This window comes from Octopus sinensis, linkage group LG9 (genome assembly GCF_006345805.1).
Source record: "Octopus sinensis linkage group LG9, ASM634580v1, whole genome shotgun sequence".
NCBI lineage: Eukaryota > Metazoa > Mollusca > Cephalopoda > Octopoda > Octopodidae > Octopus > Octopus sinensis.
The window spans coordinates 83,881,844-83,904,343 of NC_043005.1; the positions used below are offsets into that span (position 1 = coordinate 83,881,844).

Consider the following 22,500-nt stretch of genomic DNA (forward strand, 5'->3'; position numbering starts at 1 on the left):
TATGTATATATACATATGCATATATGTATGTTTATATATCATGTATGTGTGTGTGTGTGTGTGTGTGTGTGTGAGTGTGTGTGCGCGTGTGTGTGTAGAACTGCTAGCTATGATAATGAAAAACTTTAAAGTTGTTAATGGAAAGAAGTAAAGTTAACCTCTTCAAATCTTGAATATTGAATATTTCTCAAAAATATAAAAGTTATTATTTTCTCTTTGGTTGCCACAGATGACATTGTGATTAACAGCTTTAACAATACAAATATTGAAATGTTATATGAAAGAATCATTCAGAACTTGTTGCTGTGTGAATCCATACAATTTCATGGCGTCTGCACTTTATAAAAAGCGGGTGTTGTAATATTTAACTTCTTTTCACTCGTTGCTCAATATAATTTTGTTTGAGACTTTGCAACCGTCATAGATAAGCATTTCCCCATAACCATAAATATCCGTTATCTTTTATCTTTTACTGGTTTCACTCATTAGACTGTGGCCATGCTGGGGCATTGCTTGAAGAATTCTACTTGGACGATCGACCTCAATAGTTATTGTTTTTCTATAAAGCCTGGTATTTAATCTATTGCTCACTTGTGCTGAACTCTTAAGTTAAACACACCAAATTTGGTTGTCAAGCAGTGATGGGGAACGAACACACACACACACACGCATGCATACTCACAAACACGCACACATACATACATATATATATATATATATATATATATATATATATATATATATATAATATATATATATATGCCTACATACATATATACACATATACATACATACATACATATATATATATAAATGCATATATATATATATATACATATAGACATATACATACATGTGTATGTATATATATATATATATTATATATATATATGTATAAATATATGTATGTATCTCTCTATATATAAAAGGTAGTTTGTCTGTCTGTGTGTCTGTCAGGTTGTACCCTCACCCTGACCACGGCTTTCAACCGATTCTGATGAAACTTGACACACACTTAGCCCAATGTCATAATTCAAATCTAACGCAGCGAAAATTTTGAAAAGTTCCCCCAGTTCTGAAAAAAGATCGATAAATTTGACATGGGGTCCAGAGTCTAAGCTTATCATATGCAACACATTCTCCGTTGTAGTTTTCGCAACTTGCAATCGATTTTCACTAAACTCATGGTGAAGCTTAATGTTACCCTAAGGAACTTAATTCTGATGTTAGTTTTCCATGCAATACCTTACCATCAGAAAAAATCGATAAAATCATGCCATTTTGGGAAATCGCGTTCAAATTCAAGATGACATATTTTCGACATTATTTTTAACAAATTGGCAGGAATTTTTTTTGAAATTCACAGCGAGCATCATGTCTGCTCCAAGGAGCTATATGGCCCTTTTGATTCCAATAGGATACGTTATTACTGGAAAAAATCGGTTAATTACATCATATGTGGCACACATAGCAAACCGATTTTTCTGCGATATTTTTTGAAAGTTCACATAGATTTTCCCTACTTCTTCATGCCTTACTTCTTGAATGCCTTAATGCCTTTTAGGCTTCATTTTACAAAATAACGGTTCAATGAGTACAAAAAAGGTAAAAAGGTAAAGAGCATTGCTTATCGACAAAGTTTCTTACATACCGGGGCAACGCCGGACTATGCTGCTAGTATATATATATATATTATATATATATATATATATATATATATATATATATATATTATATATATATATATATATATATATATATAGATACATACATACATATAGGGAGAGTTTACGAAAAAAAACAAAAGACGAAGACAGGTGGTGTACAGAACAAACAGATGTATTAGTATAACGCCCAGGAATAGAAAAAGTATTTTACCTTTCGAGCCTACGCTCTTCTACAGAAAGGGAGACAGAAAAAACAAGGAGAGAAAAAATATGTATATATGTGTATATATATATATATATATATATATATATATAATATATATATATATATATATATATATATATATATATATATATATACATATATATATGTTGTTGCTGTGTGAATCCATACAATTTCATGGCGTTTGCACTTTATGAAAAGGGGGAGTTGTAATATTTAACTTATTTTCACTCGTTGAAAAAATATATGTATATATATGTATATATATATATATATATATATATATATATATATATACATATATATACATATATACATATATATATATATATATATGTATATATTATATATATATATATATATATATATATATATATATATATATATATATTTATATTCCACCTGCCTTCGTCTTTTGTTTATTTCCGTAAACCTGCCTTCGTCTTTTGTCTATTTTCATAAAGCTTCCCGTTATATATATATATATATATATATATATATATATATATATATATATATATATGTTAGTCCCAAACAGTTGGTGAATATTGCAAGACATACCTTACCAAGAAAGACTTACAACCCACCAAATCAAGTTCCATGATGCCAGAGAAAGGGAAGATGGTTGAAAGATTCTATTTCTTACTGTCTGGAACCAGCAGTCACTTTATTACTAATTAACAATCAGGAGAACGCTTTTACACACCTCTGAAAGCTCTGCCATCCTTCAAAATCCCATCAATTATCATGCAGAGAAATCATAGAATAAGGGACAGTTGGGACCTGAAGGTGTCATCAAATGGCATCAAAGTGGAAATGGAAGGTTGCAGGGTTATGCCTAATACCAAAGGAGTTGATGAGAACCATGGCAACTGGCAGAATGGATTTAGAATAATTCCTACAAGACCCAAGGTTGACAAGGTCGAGGACAAATATAGATACCATCTTATCCAGGGAGATATCTGAGTATATGGAGGGTGAATGAGTGAAGAAAATGGAATATGTGCTGGGGTTTTATTGATAGAGTTTTCTACAAATGTACATCTCTATGATGCAATGTATGTTGGGACTGGATATTGATTGTGGTTCCAAGACATTGTCGCCATAGCGTGAAGTGTTCTGGCAATGGTTATTGATAATCTTTCCAATATAACTCCTGGGTCAGAATAGATTCTGAGACTAATTCTTGAAAACAATCTTTACAACAAAGTCCCTCCACACAAAAGATTCTGGGTTAACCCCCAACAGTGGCATAACTGCAGGAATGAAATTTGCTTAGGGGTGCAAACCCAGGTCCAAAATATTTTACAAAACGATTTTTTGCAATCTTAATATTAAAACACAATAATAATAATAATAATAATAATAATAATAATAATAATAATGATAATAATAATAATAATAATAATAATAATAATAATATAATATTAATATTATTATTATTATTATTATTTTTATTATTATTATTATTATTATTATTATTATTATTATTATTATTATTATTATTATTATTATTATTATATAACAAGTGCATTAGTCATATTGGATTAATCCAATAATGGGAAATAATGTTTTAAATCAGTCCAAAAATGGTTCCACGTTCATTTTTTTGTGTTTTTGTGATAAAGGTTTTAGGAGGTTGTTTAAAGCCTTTTCATTGCCCCTGCATCACCAAATTTTAGTGGCTGTACTCTCACTGTTCCCAAACCAATGAACAAAGGTTCCTGTGACAGTGGATCCTTCCCTATTATGCAATCGATTCTGGGAGTGTCACATGACAGTTGTTCCTACAACAAAGTCCTTTGAATACACACTGACTATGAAAGGGGTTTCTAAGAAACAGTGTTTCTACAATTCCAAAGCATTAAATAGTTTTCATATTTCTCATTGCAGCTGAATCTCGTTTGCGATGATGCGATTCTGGCAAAGCATGCCTTTACCTTTTTCTTCTTGGGCTACCTTTTCGCCATGGTCGTCTGTGGAATTTTATCAGACAGGTAAGTTTTGTGTGTCATATCTGCACGCTGGTGTGTTTAGTGTTTGCATTACATTTTGTATTTTTGCACATTTCATATGTGTGTGTGTGTATGTGTGTGTGAGTACGTGTGTGTGTGTGTGTAGTGCATGGATCTGTATATATGGTTGTGGATGTTAACTCGTGACCGAGCATGACCACTTCATAAGTTCAAAACTTCCTTGCAAACGTTCTGAGAGTCCAAGAAGTTCCTGTGCATGGATTTGTTTTGAGAAGAACCACTTTTCTGAGTAAACAGCTATAAAACCAGAGGCACAACAGAGGCTGAGATGACCAGAAGCCAACTGCACTTCAATGCTTTTTTATACAAGTTTACCTTTGCCTAAGAGGAAGTTCTGACAAGATATAGGGGTCCTTCATTCCCAGTGATTTACATGCTAATTAAACCATACCTGGGACTTTAACAGGTGCTACTATTAGAGGTGAGATCTGGGAACAAGAGTATAAATACATACCCAAATGTGTACAAAAATACACACACACACACACACCACACACACACACACACACACAAACACAAATATATACGTGCACATATACCAAATCCACTGTCTACCAAATCCACTCACAAGGCCTTGGTCGGCCCGAGGGTATACTAAAAGACACTTGCCCAATGTGTCACGCAGTGGGACTAAATCCGGAACTATGTGGTTGGTAAACACGCTTCTTAACACACAGCCACTCCTGCGTCTGTTTGTGTGTATATGGTGTGTGTGTGTGTGTTTGTGATATAATAGATGATTGTGGTGGTGGGGGTGTCGAATGTGTTTGTGTGTGTTTGTGTATATATATAAATGAATATTTATTATTCTTAAGCAAGAATGTTGCTGACAGTAACTTCGAAGTTTCGGCCAGCTAAGCCACCGTCCGACTGCAATACATTAGAGTTAGTCTTGCCTTTATATAGTCTGAGCTAGCATCTTCCTTTTGTGTGGGGGTTTGAGTGGAGTGGTAATCAGGTTTTTATGGTTGGTTATTATGGAGAGGTGTTTTGGAGAAATTTTTATTGATTAAAAGTTGGACGATGTTATTGTTTAGAATTTATTCATGCAGGTAGAAATTTGTAGACAAGTGTGTAGGTGTTTCTCTTTTCTTAGGTCGGCACGAGGTGGGAGAGTATTGTTGTTGCTTTTGGTATTAATGGATGTATTGGATTTGACAATGCAAAGGTCAAAGGTACAAAGCCCAGTATTGAAGTCCTTAGTAATTGGGTGCCTCAACGTTTTGTTTTTAACAAAGGAATGTAGGTAGATGGTAAATTCTGGCTGAGAAATACCTAAACGTTTATAAATTTCTACATACCATAAGATTGGTACCAGGCTTGAGAAAAAAGTACTGGGGTCGTTTCATTTGACTAGAAATTCTTCAAGGCAGTACCTTAAAGACAGTGCCCTCATCTTTAATTTAAGCAAAATAACAAGAGGTGAAGTAAAAATAATATATAAAATATATGAAAATATAAGCAAATAATATAAAAGAACTCTTCACCAAAGTAATTACACAAAAGGGAAAATGGGGGACAAAAGATCTGATGATTTAAAGGTTCTATAGAATTCATGGATAACTTTATAAGTAATTTCCTGGATTGTTACATGATATCCTTCCATAACTATTCGCCGAATCTTCTCAGTCACCGCCTCGTTTCCACTTGTGGATGGCCTGCCTGAACATGCCTCCCTCACCACTCAGTAGAAGGCATGTTTGAAACAGTTGTACCATCCTTAATCTGAGTTTTGTCCATGGTATCATATCGCCAATGGTTTGTTGAATTCTCCGGATGGTGTGAGCTTGAGTACCACCAAGCTTTTGGCTAAACATGATGCAATATCTCTGCTTGATGCATTTGGTCGTCTGACGGGAAAACGAAAATCGAGTGAGAACTACATATCTGTACTTTAGGCATAACAGCCGAGAACTGATGCAGCCAACAGGCGCAGGAAGGGCAATGTCCCCCCCCCACATTCAAAATATTTTCCCCCCATGACATTAGAATTGGAGGACAAATCATTAAATTCGGATACCTTTTGAGCACACCTCATGTGTGTGTGTGTGTGTGAATTTAAAGTTTTTCTCTTCAATCTTTTTCAGATTTGGTCGCAAAAAAGTGATAATTGTGAGTTTATTTTTGCAAGGGTCAACCGGAATAGCAACGGCCTTCATCTCCAACATTTATGCCATATATGTGTTACGTTTTCTCACAGCTATTGGTGGTGCTGGATCCTTCGTTCCTTCGGTTGTCTTTGGTAAGCAAACAACAATAAAACACCATAAATATTCACTTTTAAATTTGAATGCAAGTTGAATGATTTCCTGTCTTTTGTTCTTTGTCTGTTCTCGTCCGTTAGAAGGAGATCCTTTGATGGTTTTTAATCAGATCAACAACTTTATATTGTCTCATTACGCAAGAATTGTTACGTTGCTCTGAGTGGAAAGGCAACAGTCTTCACGAGGCAGTGTGCCAAGTGACATAACTGTGTTCGTATGTTGTAAAATTTGTGTTCTTGGGATCACGTATATGGTGTAGTCAAGGACAGGAAGTTGGAACAAAGAACCAACGTGAAATTTTGCGTAAAACCTGGAAGTCTGCTACCGAGACATTGAGCATGCTTCAGGAATCTTACGGTGATGAGGCAATGGGTCGTACGCAAAGTTTCAAGTGGCGCGGATATTTCAAAAGCGAAAGAACGTCCCTGGGAGCCGATGAACGATCAGGAAGACCTGCCACGAGCGTCATCTACCGGAAATGTGGAGAGCATTGATCAGCTTGTGCATGAGGATCAGCGGATGGCAACGAACGAGGTTATTTTAAAACCACTATGTACCTACATACCCAGTTTCATTCGGGATGACATCGATTCTATGTCCCATCTTCCCAAAACCACTGAAACAAATTCAATCCTACTAAGCTTTGATGTAGTAAGCCATTAAACCAATATCTCACATGGTTTAGGAATAAAGGTGATCAAATACTGGGTAGATAAACATAGGGAAGCAATTCCCAACTGATTCACAGTGACATTCATATTAGACTCAGTCAGACTTATTCTGGAAAACAGCACTTTCTTCTTCAATGGAAAGAACTACATCCAAATTAAAGGCACGGCTATGGGAACGAGGTTTGCTTCCGTTTATGCGAACTCGGTGATGGGATACTTAGAGCAAAAACTCTACCAGAAAATAGAGGAGAGATACTGCACTGAATTTAGAAAGTATACTGAAAAAGCATGAAAGAAATACCTCGACGATTGCCTCATAATCTGGAAAAAATCTCAAGACACCGTGGAAGAATTCAACATCCTCCTGAACAACCTACACCCATCCATCCAATTTACAAAAAAGATGAGCAGTACCAAATTACCATTCCTAGATATAATGGTGATTAAAAAGAACACCGCCTTTACCACAGATATATATTATAAACACACAGATACACACCAGTACCTGAATTTTAAATCGTGCCATCCACCGCATACAAAACGTAACATCCCATACTGCTTAGCCAGAAGAATCTGTACTATTGTAGAGGATCTAAAGGCCAGAAATCAGCACCTGATGGAACTGAAAGAATTTCTGCCAAACAAAAATACCCGTCCCTACTTATTGAAAATGGTATTCAGCGGGCTTTGAAGATACAACAACTGAGGACACCACAAAGAAGAGAAAAACAAGAACAAATCATACCATTTATAGTGACACACAATCCATGCCACCAGAACATCTTCAATATCGCTAAAGCAAACTTGCCAATCATTGCACAAAGTAAGGAATTGAAAAATATAATTACAGATCAAACTCTCAGTAAGAGATAGCCTAAGAGCTTGAAAAAGTTAACAAAGGCAAGGTTTCACCTTAGCAACAAAAATCAACCATTCACTATATCTAAATGCAATGATAACCGATGCGGTACATGCCCATTAATTCATACCGACCCATATATGAACACAAAAACAGGGAAAATATTCACAAACGCGAACATGAACTGCGAAAGCAGAAATGTAATCTACTGCATCAAATGCCCAAATTGTGAAGAGCTGTATGGTGGCCAGACAGGTGATGCACTATCAGAACGTTCGCGTGTGCATCGACAACAAATTAAAAACCCAGAAGTCTGCCAAATACCACTGAGTAACCATCTGGCAACATGCAGTCGGAAAAATTTTATGATATTCCCATTTCATAAACTTTACAACTTGAATGAAATTAGGAGAAAACTGAGAGAAAAGGACTTTATTAAGAAATTCAAACCCTAGCTTAACAAACAATGATTAAATTAATCATATTTGGGTTTTAAAAATCTTATCCCTATAACTAAAACACAAAAAATCTCTAAAACGTACTGCTGTCATCATTTCTAAAAAGAAACATTGAAAAATGGTTTGGCATCATTTTAAAAAATAGCCAAACAACTACTGGAACATATATAAAGGACAAAAGACAGCCAGTCTACTACAGTTGAAACATTCCTGTCACAACCTGGGACCTTGAAGACTGCTTAAATGCAAGAAAGTATACTAGTCCCTTAATATGTTATATTCAACATTTCATCTATTCAATGCTTCATTTCATTTTACTATATATACTATTTATACTATATATTCTATATTCTATTTATACTATATTCTATATACTATTTATACTATATATTCTATATTCTACATTAATATTATAAATAATATAAATAAAACATAAAAAACAGACAGAATTGGAATTCCTTTGAATAATATATATTGACCTCGTGAGACCACTTGCATTTTTTTCCCTGTCCTCCCACCTCGGGATCTTTCTTTCTCCTATGTTTCCGACGAAGAGCTCCGCTCGAAACGTCATACCCTCCTTCTTCCCTTTTTTCCTGAGCGCCTAATAATACTTTAATTGTTCCACCCCACCTCCTTGCGTTGTTGTCTTTTTTGTTTTCTTGTTTGGATTAACTTTATATATATATATATATGCATGTTTATATATGCACGTACGCGCGCGTGTGTGTATGTATTATAAATTCCCTCTTTATATCATCATCTTCGTAATTGTTGTCATCATATTTCCTCGTCATCATTCTTTCAAATTCTAGCTTCTGAAATATCTTCGGTGGACAGTAGAATGAAATCTTCCATTGTCATCCAAGTGGTATTTGCCGTCGGACTCATGATCACTTCTCTGCTGACGTACTTTGTGAGGACCTGGAAGCCGGTGGTGATCATAATATCAGTCCCGTCACTGGTGCTCGGTGTCGCCTATGTCTGGTAGGTATGCATGTGTGTATGGGTGGATGGATGGATGGATGAATGCATTTATACCTGTATGGTTACACAGATGTAAATATGGCTGGGTGTATGTATCAATACATGCATGTATGTACGTATGAGTAAATGAATGAATGGCGATGAGCTGGCAGAAACGTTAGCACGCCGGGCGAAATGCTTAGCGGTATTTCATCTGTCGAAAGTCAGAGAGCGGCAGAAACGTTAGCACGTCAGGTAAAATGCTTAGCGGTATTTCGTCTGCCGTTACGTTGCGAGTTCAAATTCCGCCGAGGTCGACTTTACCTTTCATCCTTTCGGGGTCGATAAATTAAGTACCAGTTACGCACTGGGGTCGATGTAATCGACTTAATACCTATGTCTGTCCTTGTTTGTCCCCTCTATGTCTAGCCCTTGTGGGTAATAAAGAAATAGGTATTTCGTCTGTCGTTACGTTGTGAGTTCAAATTCCGCCGAGGTCGACTTTGCCTTTTATCCTTTCGGAGTCGATAAATTAAGTACCAGTACGCACTGGGGTCGATGTAATCGACTTAATCTCTTATCTGTCCTTGTTTGTCCCCTCTATGTTTAGCCCCTTGTGGGTAGTAAAGAAATATATATGAATGAATGGATGTGTGTGTGGATATGTAGGTGTATGATCAAAGAATCTCTGTATGTACGAATGTATGGATATCTCTATATATGTATGGCTGGATGTGTGTATGTATATAAGTGTGTATTGATGTATGTATGTATGTATGTATGTATTATGTATGTGTATGTATGTATGTATGTATGGATCAATGTATGTATGCATGTATGTACGTTTGAGTAAATGAATGTATGGTTGCATGGATTTATATATACGGACGTACTTAAGTATATGTGGTGCATATATGTATATATGTATGGATGTATATAGGGTAGATGAATGGATATGTGCATATGTGTATGTGTGTATGTGTTAGTGTGCACGTATGTGTATATGTATATACAACCCGTTACATAGATGGCGACTATACTTGCAACCCTAACAAGTTCGTTTGGGAAGTGGGGTGGGAGTGAAGAATGTTTATATTGGACACCCTCCAGGAAGAGAAGCAAAACCCGTCTAAGGACAGCTGGGAGTGAGAAACCCTTAACCTTTGTTTAGATATCTCTCTAGGGGGAGGAAAACTCTGATCTAACCCCTGTACCTTCGTTTGAATCCAATTTGTTGATTAGTTCTCCTTTGGGGCAAAAGCATTCGATGTTAGAGACGAGTAACTTAAGAAGCTTTAAATACAGCTTCACCTGACTTTTAAACATCTTTATTAACATCAAAGATGCAGGCGTGGCTGTTTGTGTGGTAAGATGTTTGCTTCCCAACCACATGGTTCTGGGTTCAGTCTCACTGTATGACATCATGAACAAATGCCTATCTATCTACCAATCTATCTATCTACCAATCTATCGATCTACCAATCTCTGTCTGTTGTATGTATGTATGTATGTATGTATGTATGTATGTAGTATGTATGTATGTATGTATGTATGCATGTATGTGTGTATGTATGAGAGTGTGTGTTCATATATGTGTGTGTATGTTCCGTTTTCTTTGTGGAGGCGCAATGGCCCAGTGGTTAGGGCAGTGGACTCGCGGTCGTTGGATCGCAGTTTCGATTCCCAGACCGGGCATTGTGAGTGTTTATTGAGCGAAAACACCTAAAACTTCACAAGGCTCCTGCAGGGGGTGGTGATGAACCCTGCTGTACTCTTTAACCACAACTCCCTCTCACTCTTTCTTCCTGTTTCTGTTGTACCTGTATTTCAAAGGGCCAGCCTTGTCACACTCTGTGTCACGCTGAATCTCCCCAAGAACTACGTTAAGGGTACACGTGTTTGTGGAATGCTCAGCCACTTGCACGTTAATTCCACGAGCAAGCTGTTCCGTTGATCGTATCAGCTGGAACCCTCATCGTCGTAACCGACGGAGTGCTCCTATATGTTCCGTTTTCTATTTGCAAGTTTCCTAGACGAGTCTCCCCGATGGCTCCTCAATAAAAAGAGAACAAAAGATGCCAACTTAATTCTTAGCAACATCGCCAAACTGAATAAAACAGTTTTGCCTCAAACAGAAATCGTCAACATTTCCTCATCGAACAATAAAAAAGTAGAAATCTGGAAAATGTTTACCATTCCTCAGCTTCTAAAACGGACCCTAATTTTTATACTAAACTGGTGAGTGATATTACAGTTACCATTTTCTGTGTGTTCTTTATCTTTTATCGTTTACTTGTTTCAGACATTTGACTGGTGCCATGCTGGGGCACCGCCTTGAAAAACTTTTACTTGAATTAATTGACCTCAGACTTTTTAAATCCTGGTGCTGATTTCATTGGTTTTTTAAACCATTAAGTTATGGGGACATAAACAAACCAACAGAGGTTATCAGATAGTTGTAGGGGTAAAACACATAGATAAAGACCCACACATAGCTGTGTGTGTGTGTGTGTGTAATATGATGAGCTACTTTCAGTTTCCATCTATCAAATCTACTCACATGGCTTTGGTCAGCCATGATTAGGGTAGAAGACACTTGACCACGGTACCGCGCACTAGGATTGAACTTGGAGCCATGTAGTTGGGGAGCAAGCTTCTACCACGCAGCCATGCATGCACCTATATTGATCAGAATGATGCAGATATTGTGGAAGTTTTCTTGCAAGAAATTCATGTAGAGTCAAACTTGAAGGAATATCAAAGATACTAAGTGTGCAAGGATGCTTACATGAAAATGAAATAAAGGAATTCTTTTAGAACAAAGCAAAGAAGGATAACATGAGAAGTAAAACTTAGTTGACCCTTTTGATATCAACCCACATGAGATGTTCCTTGTTGTATCATACAGACTTCCTGTTTGATCTAATTTGAAAATTTCCATTAAAATTTCATGTTTATTTGTGTTCCAGTCTTAATTATGGGCACCTCATTTTATTAAATTCCTCATTATTTTGAAAATTAGTTGAAACAAAACTAACGTATTTTAACAACACCATGGTAACGAAAGTGTTAAGTCAGAATAAGTTGTCTGATGTCTCTAAAAGTAGGTTATTGAAGTATTGCCCATTCTCTGACAGGTTTGTGGTCAAGCCTGCGTCAGTGGAGACGTCAAGCATTCTTAGGCCCTGAACCACATCCCTGCTCACCACTATCAGGGTGGAGACAGCTATCTGCAAGTGTGAGATCAGAGTGGCTGTTCCAGTGCATCTGGGGCAACACCATTTCTACTGTATCTGCTGGAATCTTGAGTTAAACTAACAAACTAATTTAGGTTTTTCTTTACAATGAGGAAGAGGAAGGATATGGTGATTTAGGCAAAGCTTCATCAAATTTAGAAAACTATTTCACTAAGAATTACCATTGGCTATCAAGTGTCAGACCACGAAATATTTTCTACTCCATAAACATAAACACTCTATACACACGTAAACTAACAAAGGTCACATATACCTACAAACCATTTATCCAGCGCACTAAAGTTGCCCCCATCAATTAGCTCTCATTGGCTAACTCTGTCTCAGCTGTTGAGTTGTCTATGTTAGACAGTTAGTTGTATAACTTTACTTGCTGTTGGTCTCAATGTTCAAATTATCATAATTCTCTCTAAGAAATTTTCGTAGCCATCTAACCAGTGTTTGGTCTGCAATTTTTGTGCATTTTTGTACATTGTATAAAATATTTCATTTCTTTTCTATAGGGTGACTGTGAGCTTGGTATATTACGGCCTTACTCTTAATGTTGGCAAATTGTATGGCAATCTCTATATGAATTTTTTTTTGATTTCGGTTGTCGAGCTTCCGGGCCATGCTCTGTGCATCCTTCTGTTAAATCGTGTTGGAAGAAAAAATTTGCATACTAGCATGATGGTTTTGACTGGAGTCGCTTGTATTGCTGGAATATTTCCTGTCCTCTATGGCACTAAAGGTAAACGAATCATTATTATTGTTGTTGTTCTTGTTCTATTTGTTATCATCATCATCGTCATCATCATCATCAATATTATTATTATTATTATTATTATTATTATTATTATTATTATTATTGCCTTCTTTCTTCAAATTTTCTTCCGTTTCTCGCCGAGTGTTTTCCGTACACCTAGGTTAGAGAAGCTCATTGTATGCATTCCCAGATTACAAACGCAAATTCACAGGTAAAATATGTATTTAAAAAATTAATAAATAAATATATTCATGGATGGATGTTATTTCACAGCGATAATGCTCTTCTCACTATATGAGCCGTTCCAGTTAATACGATTTTTTGCACTTCCTGTAGTGGTGGTAAGCCTGGTATCATTTTCAAATAGGTTTCAGTACCTTTTTTTATCATTCCTAGAGATCCTACAATCACTGGTACTGTAGTCGCCTTGAGATGCCACATTTTTTCAATTTCTATCAGCAAGTCTTTTATTTTACTGATCTTGTCAAATTCTTTCGCCGCTATATTGTGATCGCAAGGGATACTCATGTCAATTAATAAAACACCTTTTGTCTAATCTTTTATGATAATATCCGGTTTATTAGCTTTATAGTCTTGTCGGTCTGTACGGGGAAGTCCCAGAGAATCGACACATTTTCTCCCTCAGTCACAGCTTAAGGATGGTGTTTATACCATTTGTCAGCGGTTCTGATTTTATAATGCCGACATATTGTCCAGTGAAAATATTGGCCGACTCTGTCATGTCTTGCTTTATTCTGCAGGTGCTAAGACTCTACACCTGAGATTAGGTGGTCTATAGTTTTCAATCTCATCGTTACAGAATCGGCATTTTGGGTCAGCTCCATTTTTTATCACATTGGCTTGGTAGTACCGGTTAATAAGTTTTGGTCTTGAGCAGCTAATATGACACCTTCACTTTCTGATTTTAGCCCTGAGCTTCGTAGCCATTGGTGCGTGTGTTTCTGGTCGACATCAGCTTGTTTGCTACGGGCCACATACTTGCCATGCAGAGGTTTCTGTTCCCATCTCCTAGCTAATTTGCAATTAATTTATTTTTTTTACAGCAGCAGTTGGCGCATTTCCTTCAACCTGATCAATTCTGGTAGGTATCTAAGAGATCAGTAGCGAATTGTTTGCTCTCTTTCAGAATAGAGTGAAGTTTTTTCAGTCTTTCATACTAGCATGTCTTTCATACTAGTCTTTCATACAACAAGTTTTAGCATCCAATCATTGGTTGTTTCAAAGTATTTGGCCAGTCCGATTGTGGTGGTTTTGTACGTAAGTTCAAGCTGGATCAAACTTCGTCCTCCCTGAGCTCTGGGAAGGTAAAGACGATCCACGTCTGCCTTTGAATGGTGCATCTTATTACAAGTCAGTAGCTTGCGGATTTTTCTGTCAATTTTCATTATTTCACTGGTATTCCAGTTAAGCACATTGAAGCTATAAAGAACAACTAGTACTGCTAAGGAATTTATGGCTAAAACCTTTATTATATGCATTCAGCTCAGACTTCAAGACTGCTCGAACTCTTCTATAACATTCCTTCCTAACATTCTCTTTCATGCTTGCATGCTTGATACCAGAACCTTCATTTATTCCTAGGTATTTACAGGTTTGTTCCTGCTCAAGTTCCTTTATTAGTGTTTCGACATCTAATTCGATTAAACTTGACTTTACCAATTTCCCTTTCTTAAAAGTGGCTTTGGCACACTTTTCAAGGCAAAACTCCATCCCGATATCATCACTGAATTTTTTCACAGTATGTAGTAGTCCTTCAAGCTCTTCGTCATCTTTGCCATATAGTTTTAAATCATTCATATAAAATAGATGGCTTATTTTCCTGTTGTCAATTTTGTACCCATAACCTGTTCTATTCAGTTCACTTGAGAGTGGTATTAGTGCTATGCATAAAATTAGTGGTGAAAATGAGTCACCTTGGAAAATTCCACAGTTTATGCTAATATTGTTTGAGCGCAATACTCCATTAGAATGATATAATTGGATCTTCGTGTTCCATAGTGACCTATTATACTTTAAAAAGTCTGAAATCACAGGAGAAATTTTGAAAATGTCCAGCGATTTCAGAATCCTCGAATGTGGTATACTGTCAAAGGCTTTTTTATAATCAATCCATGAAGAGCTGAGATTATGAAGGGTTTTAATCAAAGAAATTTTAATTCTATTATTCTGTAAAATAATATTTAATTAGTTTAAATTTACACAAATGCATAAAAATAATTTTTAATTCCATTAGACATTCTAAAATACTATTAAATTTCATTCAATTTAAAAAAAACGTAAAATCGGACAGAACTTATGGAATGACCTCACACACACACACACACACACACACACACACACACACACACACACACACACACACACACTATATTATATAATATATATTATCTTTTATCTTTTACTAATTTCAAACATTAGAGCCCGGCCATGCTGAGGCACCACCTCGAAGAAGTTCTAGTCAAATGGACTCATTTTATAAAGCCTAATGCTTATTCTATCGGTCACTTTAACTGAACTTCTAAGTTACAGGGACGTAAACACACCAGTTGTCGAGGAATGAGAGGAGACAAACACAGACAAATATAAAACGGATTTCTTTCAGTTTCATTTTACCAAATCCACTCGCAAGGATTTGGTTGATTCGTGGTTATAATAGAAAATACTTTACCATGGTGCCACACGGTGGGGCTGAACCCAGAGCTATGGGGTTGGGAAGCAAACCTCTTACAAAACAGCTGTGTCTGTGCCTGTTCAATATTAATATTTTATAACTCTCAAACCAATACCAAACAGTTGGAAACCTGTCAAGTAACTTTGGTGGGTCGTCTGCTAAGCTCTTCATCGCCTCTGGTTTCAATGAATACATTATTCTTTCTTTCACCATTTCTTTTTAACTTGTATTTAATGGAGACGTTGATTCAACATCCTTTAAATGTTTGCGTCTAATTATCACAATTCTATATAGATATACAGTACAGACGACACATAAGTATGTGCACATATACATGTACGTGTGTGTTTGTGTGTATTTTGTTCCACATACGTCTTCAGTGGCTCTCCAAAATTGGCCATGCAGGCGTTTCTCTTCGACCTGACGTGCTCTCTTTGTATTTCATTTTTGTCCCTTTTCTCCCATTGCGCGCTTCATCGCATCTTCTTTTTTTTACCTACCTTTTACCCCCATGAACCTGTGCATTCTTTTCCTATATCCCCTAGCGTGTGCTTCATTATCATTTCTCGGATTACCCAGAAAGTAGTACTCCATTACAGCGACATTCGTTTCTTTATCCATCTCCTTTTAGCAATTGCTTGATGACGACTGGGCCCACGCTGCTCACCCGTGGGGCACCCGCCGGGCGAGAAACCTTCACAAGGTGTCCCAGCCTCATTCGCACCGTTCTCATTTCTATTTTCATTTGACATTTCAGCATTCATGATGAGGCTTAGTGAATTTTAGGTTGCACAACCCCCAGAATATTTTTCTCCCGCAACACCATCGCTAGCAGTATCTCCACCCTACGATACAGGATTCCTGTAATCCTGGTTTAATTTTGGAGTTTCTGGTGTTCAAGCGTTGTGATTGCTTCTGCCTCTTAGATGTAGTCATTGCCTCGTTCATTAAAATAAAATTGCCCCGCTTCAAGTTTGAATACGAGGAAGAAGGGGTGGGGTGAGGATGGTCGCATCCACCTCATGGCAAAGCGGTCTTCTCATTACAGGAATTTCAGTTCAATATAATTTTAGCTAGATATTAATATTTTGAGAAGATACACAAAAATAAGAATATTATTATTATTATTATTATTATTATTATATTATTATTATTATATTATTATTATTGTTGTGTTGTTGTGTGTTATATTGCAGTTGTTCTTTACTTGAACATGCTCCATAGCTTTCCTATCGTCTTGCAGTGGCTGGAATTTCTCACTCTTTTCTGTTTCCTTACATTTCATCTTATTATCATTATTATTATTATTATTGTTGTTGTTGTTGTTGTTGCTGCTGCTGCTGCTGCTGCTGTTGTTGTTGTTGTTGTTGTTAATGTTTATACCAACAATTTATTTAGTATCTATGGAGTTGAATCTATGCTTGTTAATCATATGTTGATCTTCAATTCATTATTTTTGCTATTATTTAGCTTAATTAAATAAGATTACTCGTTGTATTTATTCTTCATTTCCATCATATTTAATATTCTATCATTTCCAGGAATTTTATTAGTAATTTAATTCTGGATATAACAAAATTTGTCCTTACACCAAACTTCAGATAATGCGTAGTTATAGTAAGTTTGATTTTGTGCAGATCGATCCTCATTAGCAGAAAGCCATGAAATACGATTTGATATATTTTTAACAATAGAGTCTATGATGCTCCTAGAATGATTAGAAGTTTTACTCACTAACCTGAAGCACTCATTCGGTCTATGATACGGTCGGTCAGTACTGAAATCCACATGAAAGAAGTTACCCTTAGTATAATAATTTTCTCTCAAGATAGAGAGGCCGAGATGCTTAAAGAATTGAAGAAGTTTTTTACGGAACCTTTCTAGATTAATCTTATTAGTCATATAGATAGGAAAAAGACCGTCATTTCTATATAGTCCACCCATAATTCAGGTCATTCAAAATGAATACAGATAAGAATGTAAATATCCCAAAAATCAGTTACTTGAGTTGAGTCACTGAGCCCCATAGTAATGTCGAAATAATCGGTTTATTAGTCCGAGTTCAGTACTTTCCATCGAATTCAATTATGGTTTTCCCAGCCGTTAGTATTATATTAATTTCACACCTGTATGAATCTGAATTTTTCATTCCAAAGATTAAGGCGCTATTCAGTTGTATAGGGTTGATGGATGAGTAGTAATCTGATATATCCAACTGAATGAATTTAGTACGTTCTTTTTCATCCCTAATATTATTGAACCAATCAATTACTTCGAATGAATTAGACCACAAATATAATTCAATATTTTGTCTAAACTTCGGAGTATGTTTAAATATAATAAATTTACTAATCTTACCAATATCTGATTTGAATGGCTTAAGTAGACTAACTTGGGGATTGGTATTATGCAATTCTGTGAATTTTAGTAAATGCACTTGGTATTCAAAGGATAGGAATATTAAGTATGATTTAATGGGGTCCACTATTAGTTACACACCATCGTACAATACTGGTAGTTTTAAACGTGATCTTTGCCTTGAGGTATTATATAATTACTTTTAAATAAATATCATAGAAATAGAAAGGTAATTTTACAATGAAATGTTCTCACAAATATAGAAAAGCATTTAAATACTTCAATTCTAAATAACTCATTAATTGTAATTGCTTTTCACATAATATGATATGCATATTTTTTTCTAATAATGTTAAGCATATTTTATAGATAGGTAACTAATTGTTGTGATGTAGGATTTTTATAAGGAGTACTGAAAAGTTCCTTGCTTTGGGTAAAAGAAAATACAGAAGTATCAGTTAATTGTGATGTTATTCAACATATTTCCTCCCTCACATTCACACACATATTGCAGCGGTCCTTAATTTTTTTTTAAACCCTGTAAAAAGAAACCGAAATGTTGGGCCTCCAACCAAGCGTCTGTAGCAGCGATCACATCCGAATTGGAGTGAAATTTTCTTCTCTTGTGAACATTCTTCAGTTGGGGAAGGAGGTGGTAGTCGGAGGGGGCCAAGCCAGGAGAGCAAGGAGAATGGACTACCTATTCGAAACCAAAGTCGCATGTTTTCTGTAGTTTCATGTGTTGTGTATGCTGGTGCATTGTCCTGCAAGAACAGGATATTGCGGCTCAGCTTTCCACGGTGTTTCTGTTTCAAATTTCCCTGTAGTTCGTCCAACAGAGACATGTAGTATTCTGCATTGATAGATGACTCTATGGTTGGTATTTTATGAGTCGTATTTCGTCTTTGTCCCACAACAATTAGGCCATAATCTTTCCAGAGAAAAAGTACTTAATTTGACAACTGTGTTCCAATCTGTTAATGATTCTGCCAGCTCACCATCGGAAGTAGCAGCTTAATAATGACAAAGTTATTCCACTAAATTCTTCGTTATTTCAAAATTAATTAAAACAAAGGCTGTGTATTTCAGAAATGTGGTAAGAAAAGGCTTAGCTATTTTACTAAATTCTTTGAAACAAATACAGTGTATTTCATCCCAAATACGGTAACAAAAGGTTTATAGCCATTGTGCCTGGTCTGAGGATAATATTTCTTTATTCGTGTTGTTAGGTAAATCCATAAAAAGATAAGCCTGTAGTGATCCTACAACGGCGCGCGCTCGCGCACCGTCCATTTGTATTTCGCGCGTGTTGGTGCCTTTACCAAGGCAGAGAAAGGAAGGGCCCTCTCGCGCATGCGCGAACCACCGGAAGCACGACCCGCTTCCTATCGTGGTAGTTAGCGATGCAAGGGGGTCGTAGAACGTTTGACCACTAGCAGCAGTCATCGGGGCTTGGGACCCAGCGATTGAAGGCGGCGGTCACGATATATTTTCTCTCTGGTTGATAGCAGCATATCATATTATGTGAAAAGCAATTACAATTAATGAGTTATTTAGAATTGAAGTATTTAAATGCTTTTCTAATTTGTGAGAACATTTCTATATTTGTGAGAACATTTTCTGGCTCCGAAACTTCTCGGAACGCAGTGACCTTATGTGGCACCAGTGCATTGATTGCTGCTTGGACTGGAGATCATATGACTAAACGAGCCATAAAATTAGCCTCTCTGGCTGCAAACCGGTCCAATATCGCTTTTGATGTTGCCACTCTGATGTGCTTCTGATCTGCGGTCAGGAATTTCGGCAACCATTTCGCATAAGCTTCCTCATGTCCAGAATGTGTGGATAATGTGGCCAACACTTTTGCGTGAAATCGCCAGAGTTTCAGCAATGACTTTAGCTGAGATCTGGCGGTCCTCGAGAATCATGACGTGTACAGCGTCGGCTTTGTCCTCTGTGGCCTCGGAAGCTGGACGTCCTGATCGGAGTTCATCTGCAACCTCGAAACGATCAGCCTGAAAGCTTGACACCCAGATTTACATTTGTGGAGTAAGATAAGCAGCCATCCTTCAAGATTTCTTTCCTCTTGCCATGAATTTCCACTGCTCCTTTGCCTTGCAGAAAGAGGAACTTCATAACCACCCGAGCTACACTTTTACCAAAATCTACCGTAGAACCTGTCACCATGAGTTAAATGTGCAAGAAAGAGAAAGATATATTGTATACCATCGAAGTGTTCTGCATAACTTCTCCTAAATAGCTGTCGTACTTCCCTGTGAAGTTAAGGGCTCTACACTTTCACTTTCAGAACTCCATCCTATACACATACATACACACACGTGTATGTCTTTATCTAGGTGTGTTGTGTGTGTGTGTGTCTTTGTCCTCCACCAATGCTTGAAAACAGGTGTGGGTGTCTTCATGTCGCTGTAACTTAGCAGTTCAGCTAAAGAAATCAAAATAAAAGGTACCAGGCATAAAAATATAAAATAAAAAGATAGATAGAAACAAAGCATATATAAATAAATATATGCGTACACATGCACACATATTATGTATGTAGGTAGGGTAAATTGCAACTGTTTCCTCTTGAATCGCAGCTGCTTATTCCATTATTACAATTAAGTGTGTAGTTAGTGTTGTTGTTGTTGTTGTTGTTGTTGTATTGCTTGCAGAGTTACATTATAACAAACCAGGAAGTTGAAACAGATTTAGGTATTATTTATTCCCCATTACACACGTTTCGTTTGTCAATAGGAATTGCAAAGTTTTACGTGTTAGTGAAGCATGTCGGAGACTTCCTATTAAAAATTCTTCAGACAGAAAAGTGAATTATACAAAACTTACATTTGGCTGAAGTGTTTAAATAGATTTAATATACAGTAGTTTTATAGGAAGTTGGGGGAAGAAGGGGAGCAAATTAAAAAGTAAAGAAAAGGGATGAGAGAGTCATACACAAGGAACAATGTCATCTTTGATGAAAACTCATTCACTCTATTTTATAAATTTGGGTTAAGTTTATATCTAGAGACAGCACAAAGAAGCCTTTAAAACTGACTGTTTAACCCCAACTGTGAAGAATGGCAGTGATTCTGTGGTGATTCAGGTAGCCATAATATGAAATTCTCTTGGCGCGACATGGCAGATTTAATGCCAAGGATTATATGAGTATTTTAGCTGACCATATCAATTCAGTGGTGTAAATATTGTTCCCTGATGGGATCACAATCTTCCAGGGCAATAATGGGACAATTCACATGGGTAATGTTATTCAGAATATTGTATGAAGACCACCCCTACAATCATTCCACCCAAACATAACTGAACGTTTATGATGCATTTTGGAGTAACAAGGGAGGAGCTGTTTCCTTCCAGCATTGTTGTAGAAAGATCCAAAGAAGGCTTTATTTAAAGAATGGATCAAAATTCTCTTAACAACCATCCAGGACTTGTACAAGTCAATTCCTCAACATATTAAATCTGTGATTATGCCAAACATGGACCAATTCCATATTAAATAATAAAACTTCCATTTCATCCTGGTGTTTCCATCATTTTATCCAAACTCTTTTAGAGAAACCAGAGAATGTATTATTGAAATTATGTACAGCTTAGTTAGCCATTCAAAGAATTGTATTAAGGGTTCACATGCCTGTCAAATACCGAAAAGGGGATTTTTTTTCTCTTTTACTAAAGACTTCTGTCTTTTATCTTTTTCTTTTTCAGCCCATCGATGGATGTTAACTGCCAGTTCGATATTAGGCCGTTTGTTTATCTCTGCAGCTTTTGGAATCGTGTATTTATACTCTTTGGAATTATATCCAACTTGTATAAGAAACGGTGCATTGGGGACGTTATCCACCTTTGCCCGTATTGGTGGCGCTTTGGCACCTTACACTCTCAATGTTGTAAGTATTTAAATTCTTTCAGACTTTCTATTCGTTTTGTTGTTCGCCGCTTTTGTTAGTCCACCCATCGTGGAACCAGCACAACTAGTAAAGAGACAGAGATAGGCTTGAAACGAACTTAGTGTGAGTGATGTGAATATCTGATCTTGTACTTTCGGGGTACAAGAAAGCAATCAATCACTAGCCGTTGCTTTAATAATCTAGAATTCTACCAGTCAGAAACAACAAGACGCAGACGTGAAATATATATAACTACTTTATTCTCTTTCTTGGTAACAATAACAATAAGTGTGTTATCTGATGTCCTTGGTTCGGGGCGCGCAAGGCTGAAAGTTAATCGATTGTAATATTTACAATGTCCAGCCGCTAAACCAGAAAGGGGTCAAGATGGCGTCGAAC

At 36.5% G+C, this 22,500-nt stretch overlaps 1 protein-coding gene across 1 annotated transcript in view; it reads left to right on the forward strand.

Moving 5' to 3' along the window:
* LOC115215454 (organic cation transporter protein-like) overlaps window positions 1–22,500 on the forward strand; it is a 45,372-nt gene that overhangs the window by 19,415 nt on the left and 3,457 nt on the right. The window contains exons 3-8 of the mRNA XM_036506062.1: window positions 3,784–3,887; window positions 6,014–6,168; window positions 8,994–9,165; window positions 11,170–11,382; window positions 12,902–13,128; window positions 21,920–22,101. Of these exons, the coding sequence (XP_036361955.1) occupies window positions 3,784–3,887; window positions 6,014–6,168; window positions 8,994–9,165; window positions 11,170–11,382; window positions 12,902–13,128; window positions 21,920–22,101 (1,053 nt within the window). The remainder of the gene's footprint in view (window positions 1–3,783; window positions 3,888–6,013; window positions 6,169–8,993; window positions 9,166–11,169; window positions 11,383–12,901; window positions 13,129–21,919; window positions 22,102–22,500) is intronic.